The sequence below is a fragment of the Syngnathoides biaculeatus genome, chromosome 23 (assembly GCF_019802595.1).
Source record: "Syngnathoides biaculeatus isolate LvHL_M chromosome 23, ASM1980259v1, whole genome shotgun sequence".
NCBI lineage: Eukaryota > Metazoa > Chordata > Actinopteri > Syngnathiformes > Syngnathidae > Syngnathoides > Syngnathoides biaculeatus.
The window spans coordinates 4,181,399-4,209,009 of NC_084662.1; the positions used below are offsets into that span (position 1 = coordinate 4,181,399).

A 27,611-nucleotide genomic window follows, 5' to 3' on the forward strand; every position below is an offset into this window, starting at 1 on the left:
TTCCATCTTAGCCTATCTCGTGCATCCTCCTCTCGAACACCCACTGTCCTCATGTGCTCCCTCACAACATCCATCAACCTTTTCTTTTGTCTTCCTCTCGTTCTTTTGCCTGGCAGGTCCATCCTCAGCACCCTTCTACCAATATACTCACTCTCTCGCCTCCGAACACTGAGAGAGATAATCTAAAAAGAAAAATCCAGAAATCGCAACGTATGATTTTTTTAATGATTTATTTGTGTGATAATGCTGCAAATAAGTATTTGAACACCTGTCTATCAGTTCGAATTCTGACCCTCAAAGACCTGTTAGTCCGCCTTTAAAAGTCCACCTCCACTCCATGTATTATCCTGAATCAGATGCACCTGCGTGAGGTCGTTAGCAGCATAAAGACACCTGTCCATACAATCAGTAAGAGTGAAACTTGTAACATGGCCAAGACCAAAGAGCTACCCAAAGACACCAGAGACAAAATTGTACAACTCAACACGACTGGAAAGGACTACGGAGAAATTGCCAAGCGGCTTGGTGAAAAAAGGTCCCCTGTTGGAGCAATCATTACAAAAAAGGAAGAAGCTAAACATGACGGTCAATCGCAATCGGAGTGGAGCCCCATACAACATATCACCTCGTGGGGTCTCAATGATCCTAAGAAAGGTGAGGAATCACCCCAGGACGACACGACAGAACTTAGTCAATGACCTGAAAAGAGCTGGGACCACCGTTTCCAAGGGGACTGTTGGTAAAAGACTAAGACGTCATTGTTTGAAATCATGCATGGCACGGAAGGCTTAAACCAGCACATGTCATGGCCCATCATAAGTTTGCCAATGACCATTTGGATGATACAGAGGAGCAATGAGAGAGCGTTTTGTGGTGAGATGAGACCAAAACGGAACTTTTTGGTCATAATTCCACGAACTGTGTTTGGAGCAAGACGAATGATGAGTTCCATCCCAAGAACAGCATCCCTACTGTGAAGCATAGGGGTGGCAGCATCATGCTTCGGACAGGACGACTGCACTGTATTAAGGAGAGGATGACCGCGACCATGTACTGTGAGATTTTTGGGAACAACATCTTTCCCTCAGTCAGAGCATTGAAGATGGGTCGTGGCTGGGTCTTTCAACATGACAATGACCCGAAGCACACGGCCGAGAAAACCAAGGAGTGTCTCTGTAAGAAGCATATCAAGGTTCTGGCGTGGCCTAGCCAGTCTCCAGACTTAAACCAAATAGAAAATCTTTGGAGGGAGCTGAAACTCCGTGTTTCTCAGCAAGAGAAAATCTGTGTGGAGGAGTGGCCCAAATATCTCCTGCTGTGTGTGCAAACCTGGTGAACAACTACAGCAAAACGTTTGACCTCTGTATTTGCAAACAAAGGCTACCATACCAAATATCAATTGGTTTTCTCAGGTGTTCAAATACTTATTTGTAGCTGTATCACACAAATAAATTGTTAAAAAAAATCATACATTGTTATATCTGGATTTTTCTTTTTAGATTATCTCTCACAGTGGACATGCACAGACAATGAAAATTTCAGACCTCTTCATGATTTCTAAGTGGAACAACTCGCAATATAACAGGGTGTTCAAATACTCATTTTCTTCACTGCATGCCCAGTTCTGATTTCTCGGATTTATCCTCATCTGATGAACAAATAGCAGTATCGGTTGATCGGGAAGACGGAGGAATACCTCGATACACAGCCATGAGCGGCTCGGCCACTCAGTTGATTGGGATGACGGAGGAATACTTCCATACACAGGCGTGAGCGACAGAGGTCTGGGGCTCGGGGGAGCCGTGAGCTCGCTCCCCGGCTACTCGGTTGATCGGGAAGACGGAGGAATACTTCCATACCCGCTCACGGCTGTGTATGGATGTATTCTTCCGTCTTCCCGATCAACTGAGCGGCCGAGCCGCTCACACTGTGCCGCTCACGGGTGTGTATGGAAGTATTTCTCCGTCTTTCCGATCATCTGAGGGGCCAAGTGGTGGGGCCGAACTGTGGAGCCGCTGATGGCTCTACCGCTCACGGCTGTGTGTGGAAGTATTCCTCCATCTTCCCAATCAACCGAACGGACGAGCCGTTCACGGCTGTGCCACTCACAATTGTGTATGGAAGTTTTCCTCCATCTTCCCAATCGACCAATACTGCTATTTCTTCATCAGATGAGGATAAATCTGAGAAATCAGTACTGGGCATCCAGTGGAGAAAATAAGTATTTGAACACCCTGTTATATTGCGAGTTCTCCCGCTTAGAAATCATGGAGAGGTCTGAAATTTTCATTGTCGGTGCACATCCGCGCACGTAGGTCATGTGACTCGCTAAAATGGGAGCGTCCCTGAAAATTCGTAATTGGCAATAAAAATCTTCTCAAAACACTATTAAATGAGAGAGGATTTAACATCGCATTGTCAAAATAGAGTACATATTACATGACCTATTGGATACATTTTTAATACAAACCAGTGGATTTCCCCTTTAAATGAATACCACACAATCAATAACAATTTTATGTATTTAATAGAAATAACATGGGAGGTACACAACAATCAGGATGAATTTTGGACCATTCTTCTTTATGCAACTGTTGCGGTTCAGCAAGATTCCTGGGATTTCTGGTTTAAGTTCTTCTCCTGAGGTTAGGTTGAAGTAAGTGTCATGTGCAAGGCTGGACCACGGGAAAGAGGGGCGTGGCCTGGTCACCGCTCTGAGCGGTTTAAACTATGACACCTGTCGCCGGTCACAGCTGTTCCACATGCACTGTGATTAGACCATGTATTTAAGTTGGAGTTTTGTCATTGGCATTTGCCAGTTCGTTGAGCATGCTTTACCGCATCCAGGGTTACTCCGCCACTGCGCCATCATAGTCCTGTCACGCTTTTGTTATGATCTTTAGTTGTCTCATAGTTATCGGACATTGTTTCTTGTTTTTTGGATCCTGCCTTCTTGGACTGTGTTGTCGAGCACAATTGTAGTTTATAATAAAACCCACTGAACATTTTACCTTTGACTAGAAGTCCTGGATTTGGGTCTGCCCCCGCACCGCTAGTTTATGACATAAAGGACCTCATCTCTACACTGAAAAATGTTACCAAATTATCTCTAAAATTGTTGATGTTCATCAGTACATGTTTAGAGAAATTGTCTGTAAATGGAGAAGGTTCACTACTTTGGCTTCGCTTCCAAGGAGTAGCTGTCCTGTAAAGATGACTACAAGAGCACACCGGAGAATGCTCAATATAAAATAAAGGGAAAAAAGAACCCTAGAGTTTCATCTTACAGAAATCACTGGCACGTGCCAACATCTCTGTTTGCACACCTACCGTACGTAATAGGATTTATAGGAAGGATTTGCACGTGGATGTTCCACTGCAGTTCTGGTAAAATATTCTGTGTACAGATAAAACCAAAGTTGGTATTTTGGGAGGGAAACACTCTTGGATGTACCACAGCACTTCTGGTAAAATAATCAGAGGGCAGATGAAACCAAAGTTGTATTGTTTGGAAGGAATCCATACTGTCATGTGTGGAGGAAGAATTGCAAAGGACACCAACATCAAAACCTTTCCCAAACTGTGAAGCATGCTGAAGGGAGTGTCATAGTATGGGCATCCTTTGATACCTCAGGGCATAGACATGTTCAGTAGAAAAATAAATTCACAAGTTTCTCATTATACAGTATATAGTTGAGGAATGTGAGGCCATCCGTCCAACAGTGGAAGCTCAAAAGAGATGGCCGTGCCGTTTCAAAAGGACAATGATTTAAAGTAAATGAGGAAATGGACAACACAATGACAGTGTCACGATCTGAGCTTTTAGAGGGCAAGGAAGGCAAGGCAAAACGTGGAGGACCAACCCTAACCCTAATCCCCTAAGGCCGGAGTGCAGCAACAGCAAAAATGTTTTCATTTCCCAAAAAGGTCAAACAAGGATCAAGGAGGTTATGCAAAAGCAACAAAAGTCCAAAACATCTAGCTAAAAAATTACAAAGAAATCTTCTTTTCCTGTCAGCTTGTCCTGTTAGGGATCGCCACAGCGTCATTTTTTTTTAATTTCATTTCATTTCCTTCTCACTTTTGCCCGGCATCTCCATCCTCAGCACTCTTCTACCAATATACTCACTCGCTCGCCTCTGAACATGTTCAAACCATCGAAGTCTGCTCTCTCAAACTTTGCCTCCAAAACATCCAACTCCTACTTCCAGTTCTGCTTCCTGTTGTTTTTTCTTTGCCACCGTCTCTAATTCGTACGTCATGGCCGGCCTCACCACTGTTTTATTAACTTTGCCCTTCATCCTAGCAGAGACTCTTCTGTCGCATAACACACCAGACACCTTCTATCAGTTGTTCCAACCTTCTCGGACCCGTTTCTTCACTTCCTTACCACACTCACCATTGCTCTGTATTGTTGACCCTACATATTTGAAGTCGTCCACCCTTGCTATCTCTTCTCTCTGGAGCTTCACTCCTCCCCCTCCACCCCTATCATTCATGCACATATATTCTGTTTTACTTCGACTAATCTTCATTCCTCTCCTTTCCAGTGCATGTCTCCATCTTTCTAATTGTTCCTCTGCATGCTCCCTGCTTTCACTGCATATCACAATATCATCTGCGAACATCATGGTCCAAGGGGATTCCAGTCTAACCTCATCTGTCAGCCTATCCATTACCACTGCAAACAGGAAGGGGCTCAGAGCTGATCCCTGATGCAGTCCCACCTCCATCTTAAATTCCTCTGTCACGCCTAAGGCACACCTCACCATTGTTCTGCTGCCATCATACATGTCCTGTACTATTCTAACATATTTCTCTGCCACACCAGACATTCGCATGCAGTACTGCAGTTCCTCTCTTGGTACTCTGTCATAGGCTTTCTCTAAATCCACAAAGACACAATGTAATTCCTTCTGACCTTCTCTGTACTTTTCCACGAGCATCCTCAAGGAAAATAATGCATCTGTGGGACTCTTTCTAGACATAAAACCATACTGTTGCTCGCAGATACTTACTTCTGTTCTGAGTCTAGCCTCCACTACTCTTTGCCATAACTTAATTGGGTAACTGACTTTGACAAGAACTGAAAGAAATCCTGCCATCACCTGGACAACACATGAGTGCCTGTAGGAAGCTGATTGGTCAACAAGGTAGAGCTTTGAAGAGAACAGGTAGACACGGTGACCAAAGACACAAGAAAACATGAAACAAAACTAAATCTCATCTTAAACTAGAACAAAAACCATGAGGGACAGAAGAGGAAATTGCATGTTCTGGAGTGGCCAAGTCAAAATCCTGATACCAACCCCATTGAGATGCTGTGCCATGACCTTGAGATGTAGTCACACCAGACATCCCAGGAATCTCGCTGAATTTCAACACCTTTGGAAGGAGGAATTGTAGAAAATTGATCCTGATTGTTTGATCAACTAAATGGGTGGTTGAGGTTATTCCCAGTTTTTTAGTCTTCTCTGTCCTCTGAATGTTTCCATTACTTTCAATACAAATTTGAAAACCTGTAATAGTCTGTGCGGTATTAGTTTATTCTTTGATTTAGATGATCAGATTACAGTTGATGACCAATTTATCCAGAAATGTAAGGAACTTCAAAGGTTTCACCTACTTTTTTTCCTCCCACTGTACATGATTAGACAAGGTAAAAACTTATTATTATCATATTAATTATATTATCTGTGGTGAATATAGCTATATTGTTACAACAGTACACGTGCTGATTGAAGTTTTATGCCCCCAAAAACAAATCAAGTGGGGGTGGAGGATGCACCCCCACCACCCCCTTTGACTTAAAAAAAAAAATTGAAGCGAGGGCAAAAAGAGATTTTGTAAAGTTGAAAATTGTATTTATTTTTTATTATGGGCCATCGATATATATATATACTTGGACTCCAGCTGCAACTGTATCCACCGTTACAAGGTTGAGGCAATAAAATATTAAACAACTATTGAAGCCATAATTTATTTTACGATGACAAACTAATGATTATGTTGTTCAATTGAAGACTTTGCAAAATAATTTTTATCATACAAAATATTCTCTAATAATGTTCCCAAAGTAATGTTCTTGACAAAACCTAGAAAATGTGCTCTTATTTTTTCCATGAATTTATCATGATCCAGATACTGATGGTCATTTTTTCCCTTAATAACACTAGATGTTTGCAAATGTCAAGTCATGCCATTATCCAACCCGCTTATCCTCAAAAGGGTTGCGGGATAACTGGAGCCTATCCAAGCTAGCTTCAGGCAAAAGGCGGCCTACACTCGCCAGTCATTCGCAGGGCAGATATTGACACCATCACCGAGCGTGAATCGATCCCACATTGCCCGCACCAAAGGCAGGCGTGTGTACCACTATGCCATCAGTGACTCCTATGTTTGGAATTGTCTTTTTTAAATAAAACACAAAATACAATCTGTCTGCTTTCGTGAAGGCCTATAGAAGTCAGTGTTGAGAGGCTGAAATCAGAGGATTTGGACAATTTAGTATAAATCTATGTCTCAATTTCATTAATCAATGAGCAAAATACTTGTCGAGTAATTTGATGGATGAATAGTTGTTGACTGTGAAATAAATGTGACATATCTACATTCGACATAAGGCACAACGCAGTGGGGCTTGAGAAATGCAAATCAAACAGAATGTAAAAAGGGCCTTGGCTTTGGCCTGAACAAAAGCACAACCCTCCCTTTGTTTCTGCCCAAGTTGACCTTAAAACCAACTTGGAAGCTGCTGAAAAGCAGGTGTTAGTGCAGAGGTGGCCAATTCATTTTCCCAGGGGACCGTTGTGAGAAACTAGTACAGCTGTGGAGGGACACACCAACATCTAAACCTCAATTGTATTCAATATGAATGTAATGTTTTGATATAAAACAGTAAATGGTATTGTTCGGATAAGATGTACTTTTGTAGATATGGTGTTTGTTGTTACAATTCGGAAATCAAAATGGGAGACAAAATCAGGAAAAAAAGTGCAGTCGTATCAAAAGGCCTTATTTACACGTGGTATAGTTTGATCAACATTCACAAGAATGGGTCAACAGTGAGCATCCATTTATACATTTTTAAAGTGTGCTGACACTTTGAGCCCCCACTTCTAATTCACATTAGTAGTTCCTATTTGGGATGTACAAATTTCTCTCTTCCCCCCACCAAGGATAACAATGTTTGTACAATTAGGACATAATTAGGACTGGATTGATAATCTGGACATTTACCTAATTTTCATGATGGAATTATTGTTTTGTTTTGTTTTGTTTTTTTTTCTGAGAGACTGGCCCACAATTAATAGGGGCCACCCAGTGGTCCTTTTTCATTACAGTGGACTGACTGTACCAAACAGGAAAATCGCATGAAAACAGCCAAACCCCTTCCTTGCGCTGTCCCCTGTAACTGACGCTACTTTCACACTTCTAAACTTTTCATGTTTAGGATGTTGATGGTAAAAAATAGAATATAGCTAAGGAGGTAGAATTATGTTGAGTAAATGTTCTTATTTGCTTTCCACGTTCTCCCCGCACCTGCATGTGTTTGCTCTGGGCACTTCGGTTTCCTCCCACATTCCAAAAACCTGCATCAATTGGAGACCTTATTTATTTACTTGTGATTAGGGCAACAGTTGTCTGTGTCCATGTGCCCTGCGATTGGCTGGCAACCAATTCAGGGTGTACCCCGCCACTTTCCCGAAGATAGGTGTGATTGAGATTGTAATGATAAGCAGCTCAGATAATGGATGGAGGAAAGGTTGCCTCTAGACCTCAATGAATAAAACCTAATGATAAAAGTTGGAACGGCTCCTAACAGTGCGTTACTTGTATTATAGTGTTTTGATAGTGAAGTTTCATGTAGCTTGTCACAGTTTTTCCTTTTGGTTCTAAAATAATCTCTCCCTCTCTTGCGCTTGAGTCTGTCTTCTGTGCCTGCTAGAAAGCAAGCCCCAAAGCAATATGAAGAAGGTGTTCACTAAAATGGCACAAACAGGAAGTGGCTGATTTACTGTAATCAATGTCAGGCTTTATTTTGTCCTGAAGCAAGCCACCTGATTCTACCACATTCATAACCAGAAAGCTGAAATGCCTCAAAAATTGAAAATAAAATCTTTTGTAAATTTGACACACCAGAGAGGAGTACTTGAATTGTTAACAAGGCTAATGTCAAACGTCTGTAGTCAGCTAGAGGCTGAACAACATGTGCCACAGTGTTTCATAAACAGCATTGTTTGCGGTGCCCAGTCGACACCTCGCCAATGGCCAGTTGAAAGAGGTTTTGTGGCTAAGTGAATGCCCACATTCTCCATGCTGGCGAATCAGAATTGCCCACATCAAAACTCAAAAGCCATTCCTGATAAAGTGCAAGCACTCATTCTGGCACGTGTGAAAACTGTAAGTGGTTTAGTTTACATCCCCCGCGTTGTAAAATACTTCAGTCTGCAGTCGAACCGTTGCTGGCTAAGGAGTCAGACTCACGGGCTGCAGGGAGCAGCACATCGGGGAAAGACAAGGCCCGGTGCTGCTTTTCTTGAATTGAACCATGTATATTATTACCATCACGAAAGTTTGAAGTATCGATGGTCAATGTGCTCTGGAATTCACATAAGTTTTCACCGTGAGCAAGCAGCCTTCTTCACCAATTCGCGACCAGGTAATCTACTTTGTTTGTAATGCCGCACGGCGGGCTGGTCCAGTGCTCTGCTTTTCAAGAAGATGCTTAACAGCAGCTACTTTAAGAGGTTTGGGAAACTCGCCAGACCGAAGTGAGCAATTGAATATTTGCTGCAAATCAGGTAGCACTGACTTCACAATAGTTTTGAAAAAGTCAGATGGTATTGAGTTGAGACGGCTCGTTGATGGTTCAACTGCTGAACAGTTTTCTCTACAGTTTTTGGTCAGCTATATCAAATTCTGACAAGTTAATAGAGTTTTCTCTGGGTAGCTTCAAATGTGATATCATTCTATCTTTTTGCTGATTTGTGCTGACATTTGACCTGTTGGACTGTATTTTTTCACTAAAATAACACGCAAACTCATTGCATTTGCCGGCTGTTACGAGTTCTGGATCTATCTGATTCGTGGGAGTTGTAAGCTTGTCCACCACAGCAAATAGAGCACGAGTATTATTGAGGTTCTGACTGATGATTTCAGAAAAGTGTTGCTGTCTAGCTCTAACTAACTCTTAGTTAAAATTACAAAGACACTGGCGGTAGAGGTCATAGTCAATTTGTAGTTTAGTGGTGGTCTAGGTCGCCTCAGAATGGTCTTAGTTTTAACAGGAGTGACAGAATTCATAGCATTTGTGATTTTTGAGGTGAAATTGTCCAAAAGTTCATCAACTGTCTCAGCATTCACAGTCTGAGGCACAGCCACAGTCTCCATAAACTTAGTGGCACTACACTCATTTATGTACCTTTTCCTAATAGAGGTTGTCTGAACTTTTGGAACAATCTGTAATTCAAATAATACACAAAGATGGTCAGAAATAGCCATATCCTTAATGTCAATTGATATGTATGAACCGCGTTACAGTGAGGGAACATTCTATGTTCATTTCTGATGTTCTGATGATGATTGATTCTTTTTACCAAAAGTGTAAAATCCTTCTGAAATTGTGTTCAATTTTTCTTCGTTCTTAGGTTTTCTTATGTTGCCATCGTTTATAATAGAAAGTTTTTCATTGCTAATGTTTTGATAGCATAGCACAATTAAGTACTATTGTAAGAATGTATGTATGTATTACATGTATATAGAGCTCGTGCACGTGACATCACCATTTTCACGGGGCCATATTACCGGTCAAAAAGGGCTGGTTGACAGTGTGAGGGACATTGAACCGGAGCAGAATATACACAATGCCGGACATGTTGTGCTGTTAGTTGTTACAACAGACGAGACAGATATTCAAAGAGATCATTCTATGGAATACCAGCTGAAAAGACAAGAAAAGATCGGTGGATTTCGGCAATTAAATGTGATGGATGGTGCCCAACCAAATGCACACGACTGTGCAGCGATCACTACACTTCAGGTAGGAATTATTCTTCTCAATCTCAAATTCCCAAGAAGTATTTATAATGCAAAGTTGGCTCATTTGAGAACAATGTGCTTAAAAAAAAAAACGAGGAAGTTGTCTCCAACGTACACGAAACGTGTTGCAGCCACACTTTAATCTTCGGTAAACCTCTCCCTGACAGACTTTTTTTTTTTTTCTCAAATGAGTCCAATGTGTATTTAAAAAAAGAAAATAAACCGTCGGTCACACAGTGGTTTACCAAAGTTCAACGTGCGGCTGCAACGCACTTCCATATATGGGGCTGAAGCCTATCCCAGGGGTTTATTTTCTTTTATTAAATACGCATTGGACACATTTGAGAACAATGCATATTTAAAAAAAACAAAAACATCTGTCACGGAGTTGAAGTTTAACGTGTGGCCGCAACAGGCTTCGTGTACGGACTCGCAGTTTTTTCCAATCGTAGTTAATGAATGCGAGTTTGTAAAACCTGGGGTCCTTTATTTAAATATTGGTATTTGTATAGAAAAAATCTGAGTGGCTCAATCACTATGTGGGATTTATTCTTCATTGAGAACAGATCCAGCAACGAAGCATTTGTATGCGTTCAGACTTTTCTACGCTTTCAAACTCTTCCGTGTAAATCTCGCCGACTTACTCACCAGATAAATGTATAGATCCAGTTGACAAGCAGAAGCTGGTTAATACTCCAATTTCTTATCGGCGAAAACCTAGACTTCGGCATTATATATGGGTCCTCGATGGCGAGTTTAGCAAATTTATCCACGTACTTTTGTTCATTATCACCTTCTAAACTAAATGTTTACGGTATCGGACAAAACTCTGGGCGTCGTGCTAGAAAACATATTTTAGCGTCGTCTCCAACCGACTTACCATTGACGAATGGTTTGTTTGACCGGCACTTCCAGCCAGTGACGTGATTTGATGACGTTTGTGCACACGCTCTACTGCATAATCCATTCCAAGCAAAAAAAAAAAAAAAATAAGCATTCAAAGTACATAATGTTAAGAACAATTAAAAAAATATATTTACCTTTGGCGTTGGGTGACTATGCGAATATAAGTTTTGGAAATATAGTGGTATCCCTAATGAAATTAATGCGTTCCAGAAGTAGTTTCAGAGTGTGATTTTTTTCATAAGTAGAAGCGCTTTTAGCCTAATCCGTTCTAAGCCCCTCTGCAAAAATAAGTATTCAAAGTACATAATGTAAAGAATAATACAAATTATGTTTATTTACCTTTGGTGTTGGGCGACTATGCAAAGAGAAGGGTAAGTGACCAACAAAAGGCTTCATGGGGACCGAGGAGGAGGCAAACGTTTGACAGCTGAGAGAAAACACATACGAACGTACACACGCACACAACTTAATTCAAATAAAGTTTCTTGGGGCCCATGGTGAAGAAAGATGAATAAACTTGCAAAAAACAAATGAAAAAGTTCAACTTACGTTAGCTTGTGACAGCATGTGACAGCTAGCGTGAGTCGGTGACAGTCGAGAGTGGAAGGGAATCACAACACATCATGGGTAAAGATTGACGTCCGTTGTGCTGTTGTTAGGCCTATTTTAAGGGCATCTCCTGTGCAACATAAAGCCAGATTACCTCTTCACATATTCTGATGCTGTCACACTGAGCCATGATCTTTGGTGTGTGACAAGTACGCTTCCCACAGCAGTAGACTGCCTTCACTGTACTGTGGGTTGAATTCCCTTTTTGGGGATGTCTGACAAACTGTCAAGGTCCCAATCCAGACAAGCAAAAGAAAGGGGGTGGGCTGTGTTATTATTATTATTATTTTTAGCGCTGAAAATGCAGCTAGTCCTCCTCAACTGATTTGACAACAAATTGGGTTTCTTTGTTTCTTGTAATAACTGAGCTGTTGACATTGAATTTCCACCAAAGGAAATCATGACATATCTGCATTTTGTTGGCAAAGCCTTTTCCAATAATCTCCATCTTGATCTTGTCAATACTCATCTTTTTTTACTCTTAGTCATTGCTCCATCCCATCCTTCCTGACTGATCCTGGAAAAACTCTCAGTCCAGCTTCCTAGGAACACCTTTCCAATTGAAATCAGATTCATAGCAGAACAATTTTCATTGTGGTATATGGCCAAGTGAAACTTGAAAATAGTTCTGTCAAATTTAGGTCACCGTCTGTATGACCTAAAAAATTATTACATGACCCTGTCATTTGTGATTTGACCTCTTTAGCGCCATTTAACCTGTCCACAAAGTTTAGGAGCTGTTACATACGTTAAATTTTACTGGGGGAATCTTGTTGCATGTACAGTAATCCCTCGTTTGTCACAGTACAATATTATATTATATATCCACATTATACACACGCACACACACAGTATATACACCAGATTAAATAAATATTTAACATCATTTTTCTCACTACGTACAGTATATTTCAAAAGGAGCTATTGACATGAAAATTTCACCTAATAGTGGGAACATCTCAAGTAACCCATAAATACAAAGAAAGTAGAAAAAAATGATCTGAGAAACTAAGTCGTGTGTAATAATGTGAAAGGACATGGGGGGGGGGGTATTGAACACTGCAAATGGTATTTATTGAATACTTTGAAGAAAAGCCTGAATTTCAATGTCAGGTTTAAGACATCTCCTGTATAGAGAAACTAGTCGCATTGCTCTGGTGTGATTTTGGCCCATTGCTCCACACAAGAATTCTTCAAATCATGAAAGTTCCGCATACTTTTAGGAACCTAAAACTAAAAATGTGTGCCGCATTATGAAGCGTAAAATATGACAACAGCAACCCCAGAATGTTGAAACGCTGACGCTGTGCATCACACAAGAATGGGAAAGAATCCCACCTACAAAGATTCAAGAATTGATGTCCTCAGTTTCAAAACATTTATTGAAGGTTGTTAAAAGAAAAGATGATGCAACACAACTGTAAACATGACCCTTACCTAGCTTTTTTTGGAACATGTTGAAGCCATAAAATTCAAAGTCAATGATCATTTGCTTAAAACTATAAAGTGTATCAGTTTGAATTTTAATATTCAGTTATATATGCAAATCATTGCATTCTGTGTGTTTGTTTAACACAATGTCCCAACCTCATTGGAATTGGGTTTTTATACGTATCTATATTAGTATTTATCTGTGAGGCGCCATGTACTGAAAGACAACCTGTGACCCTGACCACAGCCTTGGGGATGGAGCCAGCCTGTATCACATCCATAATTATCACTCCTTGATAATCTGAAAATATTTACTGTATTTGCTCACTTCTGTCTCTCTCTATCTTGCTCTGCCTTATGTAGCTGACATGGGTTTCGCAAGACTCTTTAACTCTCCCCTAAAGCCACTAGCTGACCTTGACCCTGTGGTGGTGACCTTCTGGTACAGGGCTCCTGAGTTACTGTTGGGGGCCCGGCACTACACCAAAGCTATTGGTGAGTCTGGACACTCAAGAAAAACCCAAGCTGTGTCTGTGTGTATGTGTGTGTGTGTGTGTGTGTGTGTGTGTGGTGTGTGTGTGTGTGTGTGTGTGTGTGTGTGTGTGAGTCTGTGTGGTTTGTGTGTGTATGTGTGTGTGTCCTTGAGCGTGCCCCTAGACATTTATAGATCCTTGTGTGTGCCCCGAGACACTGTACGATGCCTGGCTTTTGACTCGTAAGGAATGTTTCATATAAGTCTGTGCTCATTAAAAGCATTTCATTCTCTGCACATTGAAGCTGTGGTACATTTTACACAAAGGAATGTCTCCCTAAACGATGTTGTAATCATCTTGAACATGAAGGAACACATACAGTATGTTGGGGCCTCTTTGCGTGCACATTTCTGCAGGAATTCACAGTAAATGACATGTTTGAGTAGTTACTGCTTCAGATGTTGGGATAGATAAACAGGATTCTACATGCTAAATTCTGTGTGGTTCCCTGTGAAAAATGTATCATCACTAAATTTAGTGAACTAACTGGTGTCCGTCTGTGTTTCTGTGTAAACAGATATCTGGGCCATTGGCTGCATCTTTGCAGAGCTGCTGACGTCAGAGCCCATTTTTCATTGTCGCCAGGAAGACATCAAGACCAGTAACCCCTTTCATCATGACCAGCTGGACAGGATATTCAGCGTCATGGGTTACCCTGCAGGTCTGCACGCAAGAAATCAAACATGTACACACACACACAATTGCATTGTTCTGAATGTTTCACATCAACTCTTTTCCTAATTTGAAGGGTTGATTACCAAAATAGGCGCCAAGGTGGGCAGCTCTAGAGCATTGGGCTCACAGTCCTGAGGACCCGGGTTGAAATCCTGGCCCGTCTGTGTGGAATTTACATGTTTCCCCTATGCCCGCACGGGATCTCTCCAGGCACTCCGGTTTCATCCCACATCCCAAAAACATGAATTAATTGGAGACTCTAAATTTCCCATGGGTGTGAGTGTGACTGTTGTCATTCTCCATGTGGGCTGCGATTGGGTGGCAACCAGTTCAGGGTGTACCCTGTCTCCTGTCCTTTGACAGCTAGGACTGGCTCCAGCACGCCCGCGACGTTCGTGAGGATAAGCGGCTCCAAAAATGGAAGGATGGCGGATTACCAAAAAAAAAAGAAGAGCCCATCAAACTAATACGAATACTTTAAACAAATATAGTGAACTTCTTTGTCTTCTTCTTCCCCTCCCCCCAAAAAAAGGCCAACTGCTTGCTTCAAGCTGTCTGTTGCCATTACAAACAGATTTTTCAATTGGAAAGAAATCAAGGTTGTACATGTAACCACTCACTCACTTATCACTTTGTCTTAAAAACTTGGTTGTGTAATGCTAATAGACAATGACAAACACCATAGACGAGGGGTGGGCAAACAACTTAACTTAATAACTTCTGGTTTAGGGGCCACATTGACTTTTATAATTTGACTAGCTGGCCAAGTTACAAATAGATGCTTACATATGAAAAAAAAAGCATTGTAGTAACACTTAGATTTACTTTTGATGGGAACAGTGTTGTTCGATTGATTATTTTTTTTAACTCCATCTGTTGTTATATTTGTTGTCTTTTGTGTTTTTTATCGTGTTCTCAGAACATGAGCTGCCGAGCGACAGGGATTATACCTATTCAATCCCCAAAAAATTATTTGCATCAGTGTACCCATGACTTGGTAATGTACACCACACGTTGGTTAAAGCAACACGAACCAATAACTTAGATACAGTTTTTTTGTTAGATCAGCAACTTGGTGCAGAATTGAGATGACAACACAGAACCGTACCCTATTCCCAGTAAACGTATGTAAAGACTCTTACTGACAGACATATAGGTGGATAGATAGATAGATGTGGCTGTTTGATGTTGGGGGCATAAAAACACCATTGCTCCCACCATAATTTTGACCAAGAAAAGGTGACAAGATTACGCAACTGTTTAAAGAGCAAAGTTGTAGGTGATTGAAGGTGAGGAGAAGCATTTATTGACCTGACATAAACCGTGCAGCCCGTTAAACCAGTTTAGAGTCCAGACTACAATGACGTTGAAAGTTCTTGCTTTTCTGTGTAAATATTATTAATGATCACGACAGTAATCCCTCGTTTTTTGCGGTTAATTGGTACCACACCCACCCGGGAAGAAAATGGTCCTCAGATGCACTTGGGGAACGTGCAATGGACCTTTCAAATGGCTTAAGCTCCACACCCTAAACCATGTCCCACAAGCTTCAAAAATGGTGATTGAACACAACGTGTTTGAAGTCGATTCTCTATCGTGTATTCCAGATAATATTGCAGTATGTTTTTTGCAAATGCATCAGACTTGTCCAAGAGAGTTCTACAGAGAGGTCTCAACTATTTCACGCAAGGATATTGTTTTATTGAAAGGATCGGTGCTGGTCGGTGCTCAGGAGACAAAGACGACACTCAACAAAAGACCAACATTCCCAAATGCTATTTAGCCTCAATAACTGGCATATTTATTTCGACCAAATGCAAGTTCTCAAAACACAGTTGACATTGCATGAAATCAATCATATGAGCCCCTTACCTATGCCGAGAAGGTGGAGAGCCTAACACCCAGGTAGAGGTCCGCTTGTCAACCAGCTGGGTGTCCGAAAGAAACCCGCAGCAGACTCTACCTGTTTGTACTCTGCATCTCTCTATTATACTTTTCAGTTGCATGCGAGAGAAAGGGCGGGTGGCCTACCCGTCCCACCTGGCGCCGGAACGATTGTGCCCTGATTTACTATTGACACCTAAGTGTGTCCTTCAGGCTCTGAAAAACATCTTACGCAGCCATAACTGTCAAGACAGCCCGCAACAATGTTCGTCTTTGGTATGCATGTGAACAAGATAGTGAAATGGTCACGACGTCTTGACCAGAAAAACTGAGTGAAAAACAACTAGAACCATGGTTGCACAATACATTCGGGTATTCAACGGTTATGGGAAGCATCACTAATTAACACTCCTCTCACATATGTATATGGAATTAAGATTTTGGACGGAGCAGGACGCAATGTCAGAGTTACACCGAAATGTTGCTGATCGATGCCAAAAAGTTTGACACCTCACAAGCTTCATATTGAAATCCAACAGGATAAAATTGTAGAATCATACTGCACATGTAAAGCAGGGTGACTACTTTTTACTTGGAAATATCACAAGTAATATCATTTTATTCTTTAAAAGTGAGTGGGTGTATTCATTTGACTTGGCTCGTAATCGAACCCAGTGCTCTGTCTTAAAAGTCCAATGTGATACAAATAGGCAAATAGATATTTCTCTTGCATGACATCGCGCATTTACGAATCGCTAACCCGACTCTTCGACATCACATTACAAACTACATTCAGCAGGTTCGTGATACACTAACAATGTGAAAGTTGTTCTCCTGTAATGTATAAAACGGTGATTCCCAAACAGTGTGTACATTAGTGTGCTGTGGGAAGTTATCCAATTTTATGTAATTGCTAAAAAAACATTTATTCCAAGAAATAATGTATCTTTATTCATCTATTTATGCCACCGAGGCACAATGACAGACAGAACAAAAAAATCCTCTTCTATTAGATTGCAGAAAGTACATACAGTAATTAATCGATCAATTTTTGGTGACATTTACTTTTGTTGGTGGGCCGTGGGATTTTTCAATTCTAAAATACCATATGTGCCTTGGCTCTATAAAGGTTGGAAATCACTGGTATAACACACTGATAATAGTTCAATCAAACTCAGTGAAGATAGTTCTCCTTCACTTACCTTCGAACATACAGCCTTGTGTTTGTTGATATTGTCCACATTTAGTTGTACGTGCGGTCTTCCGCAAGCCTTAATCGATCGTAGACACTTCGTCAACTATGTTTTAGGCTTTGGAAAATGAATCAACCAGGCCCCTTGTAACCTAGCAGGATATCTTTCATCAGAATTGCACGTTCCCCAAGCGCATCTGAGGACCGTTTTCTTTGTAACATTACCTTTTCCAAGCGCGCGCAACTGACAACCAGCATTGCTTGTGGGACAATATCCCGAGAGGGCCGTGTCAAGCCAGGGGTTCAGACAATGCGGCTATCTGATTGGCTATTATTGTACGAGTGATTGACAGGTTTTAAATGTCTCATTTAATTATTTTTTACTTAATACATTGCAGGAGAACAACTTTCACTTTGTTAGTGTATCACTGACCTGCTGAATGAAGTGTGTAATATTTTATGCCAAAGAGTTGGGTTAGTGATAAGTAAATCCGTGATGTCATGCAAGAAAAATGTCAATTTGCCTATTTGTATCACATCAGACTTTTAAGACAGAGGCCTGGGTTCGATTACGAGCCAAGTCAAAGTTTTTTAAATCTGGTGACTATGGTACTGACTGAGTTAATCACCATTGTTTAAATGTAGAAAATTAAACTTACTTATAAAGACTACAATGATATTACTTATGCTCTTTCCAAATAAAAAGTATTCACCTTGCTTTACATGTGCAGTACGATTCCACTATTTTATCCTGTTGGATTTCAATATGATGTTTGTGAGGCATCAAACTTTTTTGCATCGATCGCCAACGTTTCGCTGTAACTATGACATTGCGTCCTGCTCTGTCCAAAATCTTAATTCTGTGTACATATCCTTGCGTGAAATAGTTGAGAACTCTCTGTAGAACTCTCTTGAACAAGTCGGACGCATTTGGCAAAAAACATACCGCAATATTATTTGGAATACGCGTTAGAGAATCGACTTCAAACCTGTTCTGTTCAGTCACCATTTTGGAAGCTTGTGGGACATGGCAAATGTAGCTAAGGGGGGCAGAGCTTAAGATCGCCAGTCGGAAAGGTCCATTGCAGGGCACATGGAGACAGATAACAGTCACACTCACAATCATACCTAGGTGCAGTTTAGAGTCTCCAATGAATGCATGATTTGGGAATGTGGGAGGAAACCGGAGTGCCCGGAAAAAAATCCACACAGGCACGGGACGAACACGCAAACTCCACACAGGTGGAGCCAGGATTTGAACCCTGGTCCTCAGAACTGTGAGGGCAACGGTCTACAGCTGCGCCATTATGCTGCCCCTTTAAATTATTTGAAAGAAAAAGAACCGAATGATTCAGTGAAAGAATCTTTTTAAGGAACTTGATACAGTACACTCAAAAGAACTGCTGTGCCCATCAGTAATGCCAATTGTGGTCCGTGAAGGCAACTGTGCGTCTGTACGTCCATGTACATAAACGTGAAAATGAGAAAGGGTTTAATAGTTACTTAGGTGACATCAGCCGTGCAGTGCATCAAATTAACTTGCAGTCTGGACTACAATGCATTGGATTTTTTTTCCATTATTTCATTGTTAATATTAAGATAAGTATTGTAAGTGATTCAGTGAGATGCTCCTTTAGCTCTGTGACGTAATTATGACAACACATGATTTATAACGTAGGACCCACAATGTATTCCAGTCAATGTGATTTGACGGGCGCGTATGCGCCTTCACACGCCATCGCACTCGCAAATCTGCACAGTCGAGCATGAAAAATCTCACGTGTGAAATTTGTTACAAGTAGAAATACATAAGACATAGAAAGACTTCTTATTTTGTGTAGTCTTGAGCAATGTTCCCTCTAAGCTGAGCCCTCTAAGTGAACCACAGCCTGACATCTTTTTTTTTTTTTAAACACGGAGCGAGCTGCTGCTCAGCCTATACTTCTACTACCAAGTTTTCCTGACACCGACCCCTCTGCTTTCAAAGGGGTACACTCATGATTCCAAGCAGAACACACACCCGTAACTTTATATCTGCAGGCATGACTGACCACAGCTGTACATTTTTCAAATGTGAGCGACTGGTATTGGCCATTTATCACACTAGTAAAGCTAGTTCTGTAAATAAAAAAAAATAACAACAACCAAATACACTTTTTACAATGGAAAATAACAAAAATAGTGTGTCAATTGTAAAATCGTACATTTCTCTGCAATTTTGGGATTTCACTGTATTGTAGACTCCATCCATCCATTTTCTTAGCCGCTTATCTTCACAACGGTCACAGGAGTGGTGGAGCCTATCCCAGCTGTTCATGGGCAGGAGGCAGGTTACACCCTGAACTGGTTGCCAGTCAATCACAGGGCACATAGAGGCGAACAGCCCCAATTACAATCACATCTGGGGGCAATTTAGAGTGTCAAATTAATGTTGCATGTTTTTGGAATGTCGGAGGAAACTGGAGTGCCCGGAGAAAACCCACGGGGAGAACATGCAAGCTCCACACAGGCGAGTCCGGGATTGAACCCGGGACCTCAGAACTGTGAGGCCAACGTTCTCCAGCTGAGCCACCGTTGCCCCCATTGTCGACTCAACAATCACAAACCAATCACTTTCATTCCCAATGTTACTAAATAAACAGCCTTTGCAAGTGGTCAAAAAATGTAAAACGTAGAATAGATAAATATAATGTGTCCTTGTGGTAGAGCAATAACTTGTGATATTTCAAGTAACACGAAGCAAAAAGCAAAAGCAACTGTCGATTGTTTATTCTCCTAGGAGAAGTTGCTGTTCAACCCTCACTGTTGAATCTTATTTCTTTTGGTCCACTCCTGGTTGAAGAAGGGTTCAGAGTTGCAGCTAAGTACATATAGGACAGCCCAAATCCAGTCACTGTATCCCTGTATCTACTTTTTTTTTCCAGTCAGTTTTGTTTTTATCCCATTTTAAATGTTTTATCTCTTTGTTTTCAAATACTTTTAATCATGTAAAGCACATTGCATTACCTTAAAGACAAGGTTTAATCAATGTAGTCATGATGTTGATATGATTTGGGCAATTCTTTACCAGTCTTTGGTGGGCCTCATTGAGACGGTCAATCAGCTGGGTGTGACTCGCAGGCCGTAGTTTGCCTACCACTGGTCTAGATATTTCAGCACAACTCACGTTACAACAGTCAAATCGTGTTCTTATTTGTGAATGAGGGGTACACTTGGTGACGGCATGCAACAGCTAACCAAGAGAGGACAGAAAAGGACAGGGCAGAACAGGATGTGGGAAATGATCAAGTCAATGGCTCTTGATGACTGAATACCATTTATTGTCATCATACGAAACTGTACAATGAGATTGGAGAGCCTCTCCTGCGTCAGTGCATACATGAAAGCAAAATAAATAAACATAAATGTGAAATGCAATGCATAAGAAAGTATTGTTCAAGATATTGAGATCAACGTGACTTTGCATTAATACCATGGGGAGAGGAAAGATGAGAGTTCAGGGTGTTGTTGGCTCTCAGAAAAAAAAACTTCCTTGGTCTGTTGGTCCTCTGTACCGCCTTCCAGGTGGCAAGAGTTCAAACAGTTGATTACCAGGGTGTGTAGTGTCCATAATAATTTTGTGAGCTCTGCTGAGGCACCGAGAGGAATAAATGTCTGCCATGGAGGGGAGAGGGTACCCAACAAGCTTCTGTGGTGATTTGTTGGTCCTCTGAAGCTTTAGTGTCTGCCTCAGTGGAGCTCGCATACCAAATGGAGACACAGTATGTCAGCAGGCTGTCGATAGATGAGCGGTAAAAGGTCAACCGCAACTTTGGTTCCAGGTTATTTTTCCTGAGGACTATCAGGAAGTGGAGACTCTGTTGAACCTTCTTGATGACCACTGAGATATCTTTCCAGGAGAGGTCCTCAGAAATCAGGACTCCCAGGACCCTGAATGTGGGGACTCTCTCCACGCAGTCACCGATGATGAAGAGCGGAGCTGGTTTAGTTCTGTTCCTCATGAGGTCCACAACAATCTCCTTTGTTTTTCTCGTATTCAGTGCCAGAGTGTTGTCTGTCCTCCAGGTTGTAAGCTTCTGGACGTCTTCTCTGTAGGGTGCCTCATCTCCCTTTGAGATCGGACCGACCACTGTTGTGTCATCAGAGACTTGGGCTATGATTTTATTTTTGTTGACAGGGCTGTAGTCGAAGTTGTTGAGACAGTCTGTTTGTTGAAAGCGTGCAGACTGCCCAGGTTAATTACAGTCTTTGCGGTGGGCCAGGATCTGCCTCTGAGGGGGCTCTGGAGGTGTGTTTCCGTAGCCATGCTTGAAGTTGGAGTGCCAACAGGTGTGTACGCAGAGTCACCTGCTTCTTGAAGAAAAGGTCACAGTCTGCCAAAAACAAGGCCATGTTACGCAGTCGTGCAAAGGAGTAACGGCGAGGGCACCAGGACACAAGAGAAGAAGGTGGGGCCCAAAGGGGTGGTGGGGTGAACCCCCATCTCTGGTCACCTTGACAACCAAAGGAGGTGATGCGTGGTGTTTGCAGGCCCCTGGAGTCAGGCCAAGTGAAATATGAAGACCCACCACCCACCCTATTGCTATGGTTACCAGGTTTACGACTGGCAACCATTATCTAAGTACAGTTTTCGTGTGTGGAGGGGTCTCGTGCATTAAAATTTGAGAGACTGGCGAGGGTGGAACAAGACATTCATGTGGCAATGATGGCCACCACCACCACCTCCAACCAGCTCACCAAAGTATGTGCAAACATATGTGCTGCATTAAGAATCCAAGCCCTGAAGTTAGCCAGGGACCCCACACAGCCTTAAACACCCTTTCACATTTTGTTGTATTGCAGCCCTTACCTAAAAAGTTATGTACCCACAGCACCCCTTATTGGCAGAAAAATTACAGAATTGTTGAGATTTTTGCAGATTAAAAAAGAAAAACTGCAGTTTGTCCATTTTTTCTGATGATCCTCGAGACATCTCTACACCTTCATTGGAGTACAGTTGTGTTGGATTATATGACATGACTTGATTAGGAAAGCCACACCCCTGTCTATGTAAAACCCATGAGGGCAAACGAACAGCCTGAAGAGCACAGAGACAGAATTTAGCAAGGCAGAGATAAGCCCAAGGTTACAAAAAAGGAGTCTGCTGCACTTAAAGTTCCTAAGATCATTGTGGCTTCCGTAATCCTGAAATAGAAGACATTTGGGATGACCAGAATCCTTCCAAGAGCTGGCCGTCTAGGCAAGCTGAGCAATTGGGGAAGAAGAGAGTTGGTGAAAAGTAAAGAAAGGACTCAAAGATCTTTATGGCCGAGTGGCCTGATGGAAGCCTCCCCATTTCAAGACACATGAAAGCCCAAATGGAATTTGGTTAAAAAAGAAAAGAAAAAAAACACCTGAAGGACTCCAAGATGGTGAGAAATAAGAATCTCTGGTCTGATGAGAATAAGAATCTCAGGTCTGACGAGACCAAGATAGAACTTTGGAAACCAGGCACTGCTCATCACTTTTCCACTCGATGACTGTTCTTGAATGGCCCAGCAAGAGGCTTGACTTAAATCTAATCGAGCGTCTCTGGAGAGGCCTAAAAATAGCTGTCCACCATAAGACCTGATAGGACTGGAGAGCATCTGCAAGTGGACACAAACTGTTACAGTATATACTTTATATTTTATTAAATCGGTATTGTATGTTTTTGTAAGTTACAATACTGTGGACATTTTTAACAAGTTTAAGTTGTACGAAAAATTTAATTCCCAAGTGAAGAGACCACCCACTCATATTTTATTCTTAACTGTCACACAAGAATAAAATGATATTCACCCTGGTACGATGAAACCAAAACAGAATAAGACTACTCACCCTTTGTTGATCTGTGACAAAAGCAATGTGTATAGGGAATTGGTGAGGGAGGGAAACTCAGGAAGAAAAAATACTCACACTTTGTATTTAAGTAGAAGTACAGTTATTTGCATCTGTGGAGCTTGAAAAAAAGTCACACCTTTTAACAGCTATCTGTTATGTTGCACTTAGTTCTGTTCCTAAATCTGTGGTCATCGGCATATATTCAATTTTATATCACCGATGACGCCCTTCTGTTTGCATACCTGTATTTGAAAAAAAAAAAGATGCAAGATAAAGTTGTTGTTTTTTTTTAAATTCTCAGATAAAGACTGGGAAGACATTCGGAAGATGCCTGAATATCCAACGCTTCAGAAAGACTTTAGAAGAACAACGTAAGTAAATTCTGCCGGGCTCTGGCTATTTAAAAAGCCCTGTACACCACATGGTTTAAGTGACTGAGATTTCAATTATATTGAGTTGTTTTCCCACTGTTGTTTCTTACAGATATGCAAACAGCAGCTTGATCAAATACATGGAGAAACATAAGGTCAAACCAGATAGCAAAGTTTTCCTGTTGGTAAGTGGATCCTCTGTGTGCAGGAACGCACGCACATTTGCATGTACAAACACACCCAGAACTTACATAAAAAATAAAATACTGAATTTCTGTAATTTAAACGTGATAATATTTTAAAATGATTTGAAAAAATTAGTCAATTAACTCCATGAAACAACATGACGAGAACATTCTGTTGCTAAAATATGAAATCGTTGTGAAAAGAACTCAAAGAAAAACAGGTATCATACTTCTGAACAGTTAATACTGTTACTAGTCTTATTAAATTATTTTGCATGTTAAGACAATGTATTCATTCTGAGATAAATCAATGCAGCACTACATTACATTGTGTCACGCCAAAGGCACATGACAAAACACTCACTTATTTTAAGAAATTGAATATTATTTCACGTGTATACAACATTCTTAATCTCTGAACAGTTGCATTTGATATTTTTTTTGTGAATCATAAAATTAGCACGTTTAAAAACCTTACATGCTATTGACCCATTTATCTTTGTAGGAGATTTTTTTTTTGTATTTTGTAGATCTTTTTTCCCCTACAAAAATCTCTGTTACTATTTTTGAATTCACAGAGGATATTACAGTGCTACCTCTACGTATGAACATCTATAGTAACAAAAAATTCAGGTTACGAAGTGCCTCCTCGGAAAAGTATTCTCTCTGGTTACAAAGGAAGATTCAGTTTACGAAAAGCAAAAATAGGCGCTGGATTTGGAGCACATTGGTTAAGTACAATTTTTTTGTGAGTTTTTTGTTTGTGATTTTTTTGCAAGTTTATTCATCTTTCTTCACCGTGGGCCCCAAGAAATTTCAGTGGAATTACAGTGCCTTGTGAAAGTATTCGGCCCCCTTGAACTTTTCAACCTTTCGCCACATTTCAGGCTTCAAACATAAAGATATAAAACACGTTTTTTTTTTTTGGTCAAGAATCAACAACGAGTGGGAAACAATTGTGAAGTGGAACGAAATTTATTGGATATTTTATACTTTTTTTTAACAAATAAAAAACTGAATATAATATGATATAATATTCGGGCCCTTTACTTTTAGTGCAGCAAAGTCACTCCAGAAGTTCAGTGAGGATCTCTGAATGATCCAATATTGATTATAAATAGAATCCATCTGTGTGTAATCGAGTCTCCGTAGAAATGCACCTGCTCTGTGATGGTCTCAGGGTTCTGGTTAAAGCACAGAGAGCATCATGAAGACCAAGGAACACACCAGACAGGTCTGAGATACTGTTGTGGAGAAGTTTAAAGCCGGATTTGGATACAAAAAGATTTCCCAAGCTTTAAAGATCTGAAGGAGCACTGTGCAAGCAATCATATTGAAATGGAAGGAGTATCAGACCACTGCAAATCTACCAAATCCCGGCTGTCCCTCTAAACTTTCACCTCAAACAAGGTGAAGACTGATCAGAGATGCAGCCAGGAGGCCCATGATCACTCTGGATGAACTGCAGAAATCTACAACTGAGGTGGGAGAGTCTGTCCATAGGATAACAATCAGTTGCACACTGCACAAATCTGGCCTTTATGGAAGAGTGGCAAGAAGAAAGCCATTTCTCAAAGATATCCATAAAACGTCTCATTTAAAGTTTGCTACAAGCCACCTGGGAGACACACCAAACATGGAAGAAGGTGCTCTGGTCTGATGAAACCAAAATCCAACTTTTTGGCCACAATGCAAAGCGATACGTTTGGCGTAAAAGCAACACAGCTCATCACCCTGAACACATCATCCCTACTGTCAAACATGGTGGTGGCAGCCTCATGGTTTGGGCCTGCTTTTCTTCAGCAGGGGCAGGGAAGAGGTTTAAAATTGATGGGAAGATGAATGGAAGAAAACCCTGTTTGTGTCTGCACAAGACCCGAGACTGGGACAGAGATTTATCTTCCAACAGGACAATGATCTAAAACATAAAGCCTAATCTACAATGGAATAGTTCACAAATAAATGTATCCAGGTGTTAGAATGGCCAATTCAAAGTCCAGACGTGAATCCAATCGAGAATCTGTGGGCAGAGGTGAAGACTGCTGTTCACAAACGCTCTCCTTCCAACCTCACTGAGCTCGAGTTGTTTTGCAAGAAAGAATGGGCAAGAATTTCAGTCTCTCGATGTGCAAAACTGATAGAGACATACCCCAACCGACTTCCAGCTGTAATTACAGCATAAGGTGGCGCTACAAAGTATTAATGCAAGGGGTCCGAATAAAATTGCACGCCCCAATTTTCTGGTTTTCATTTGTTTAAAAAGTATAAAGTATCCAATAAATTTTGTTCCACTTCACCATTGTGTCCTGCTTGTTGTTGATTGTTGACAAAAAAGTTTCATTTTTTATCTTTATGTTTGAATCTTGAAATGTGGCGAAAGGTTGAAAAGGTCAACCGAATACTTTCACAAGGCACTGTAAGTGCCGTGCGTGCGAAGGTTTATAGGTATGTTTTCTCCCGGCTGTCAAAGTTTGCCTCCTCCTCCCTCCCGCATGACACCTTTTGCTTGTCACTCACCCTTCTCTTTGCATAGTTGCCCAACGCCAAAGGTGAATGAACATGATTTGTATCATTCTTTACATTTTGTACTTTGAATGCTTATTTTTGCAGGTGGGGAGATCGCTCCGAATGGATTAGGCTAAAAGCGCTTCCACTTAAAGAAAAAAAAAATCACGTTACGAAACGATTTCTGGAACAAATTAATTTTGTTAGAGGTACCACTGTATTTGCAAACTTATGAGTTGAAGCTGTAAATCATTCTTAGCGCTTCAAACACACAAGAGCTTATTTAGTTAGTAAAATGTGATATAATGTGTTGATAAGGTGTGAAGAGTTTAGACTGCAGGTCCAAGTCCAATTTCAATGTAATACCAATACTGTATCTCATTTTTTGTTTTTACATAAAAAAGTAACAAATGCAATGTTTTATGGGTCAGGAATGTGTTGTATGTGCCCTCACTAGTCTAGACCCGGTCTTCTGATAACCATAACGATAGTTGCCTGAAAGTAAAATACAACACTAAGGTCAATTACAATTCTGAGATGCCGGTAGACCTCCAATTTCTTTGGATTTTAACCCGCAGTAAGCAATGGAAATGGTATTGTTGTGGAAGTCAGCAATATAAACGCTATATTTATGTCCATAATGGTCATACAATTGTAAAAGTACTTTAACCACGTTTAAAACCACAACTACAATACAATACCACTGTTAATTGTTAGTTAAATTATCATGTTTATGTTAAAAATATTGAATATAGACTATTGAGAATATATTGTCAACATTTTATTTTAGAGTATCCAATACTGTATCCTTACACAGCGGCTGAAATAAGTATTTAACATATCACCGTTTCTATTGCTAAATATACTTCCAAAGGTGACATTGATGTGAAAATTTCACCAAATGTTGAGAACAAAACAAATAATCCATACATAAACAGAAAATGGAACAAATAAAAGCATAAGTAAATTGTGTAAAAGTCTGAAATGACCGTGGGGAAAAAGTATTGAAAACATTACAAAAACGAGGTGTATTAAGTTAGGAAACCAAGACATCACCTAAAATCTATCAAAAATCAAACAACAATCCAGCCCGTTGTTAGTGCAAATAAATATCAGCTGGTTCCATCCGAATTGAATCAGAATCTCATTGCTAAAATGTGACTCAAGACACATTTGTAATGATGGCATTATTTACAGGCACATATGTAAGCTTCTGAATGGTCCACTGAGCATGGTTGCAGCCATAATACTTAAGTGGAAACCCAATCATACCATCATTTATGTGCCTCGATCAGGTCATCCGCAGAATAATCCATCCATCCATCCATCCATTTATTTTCTCAGTCGCTTATCCTCACGAGGGTCCAGGAGTGCTAGAGCCTATCCCAACTGTTTTTGGGGAGAAGGCGGAGTTCAC

General features: G+C 40.8%; 1 protein-coding gene and 1 long non-coding RNA gene across 3 annotated transcripts in view; one reads left to right on the forward strand and one right to left on the reverse strand.

The window, feature by feature from the left end:
* Positions 1 to 11,737, reverse strand: part of LOC133496686 (uncharacterized) — a 35,952-nt gene extending 24,215 nt beyond the window's left edge. For both annotated transcript variants that reach the window (XR_009793837.1, XR_009793836.1), the window contains exons 1-2: positions 11,497 to 11,737; positions 11,287 to 11,374 (exon numbers count right to left, since the gene is read on the reverse strand). This is a non-coding gene — a long non-coding RNA (uncharacterized LOC133496686). The remainder of the gene's footprint in view (positions 1 to 11,286; positions 11,375 to 11,496) is intronic.
* Positions 1 to 27,611, forward strand: part of cdk19 (cyclin dependent kinase 19) — a 105,988-nt gene that overhangs the window by 63,360 nt on the left and 15,017 nt on the right. The window contains exons 6-9 of the mRNA XM_061812543.1: positions 13,351 to 13,482; positions 14,038 to 14,181; positions 23,435 to 23,504; positions 23,617 to 23,689. Coding sequence (XP_061668527.1) covers positions 13,351 to 13,482; positions 14,038 to 14,181; positions 23,435 to 23,504; positions 23,617 to 23,689 — 419 coding nt within the window. The remainder of the gene's footprint in view (positions 1 to 13,350; positions 13,483 to 14,037; positions 14,182 to 23,434; positions 23,505 to 23,616; positions 23,690 to 27,611) is intronic.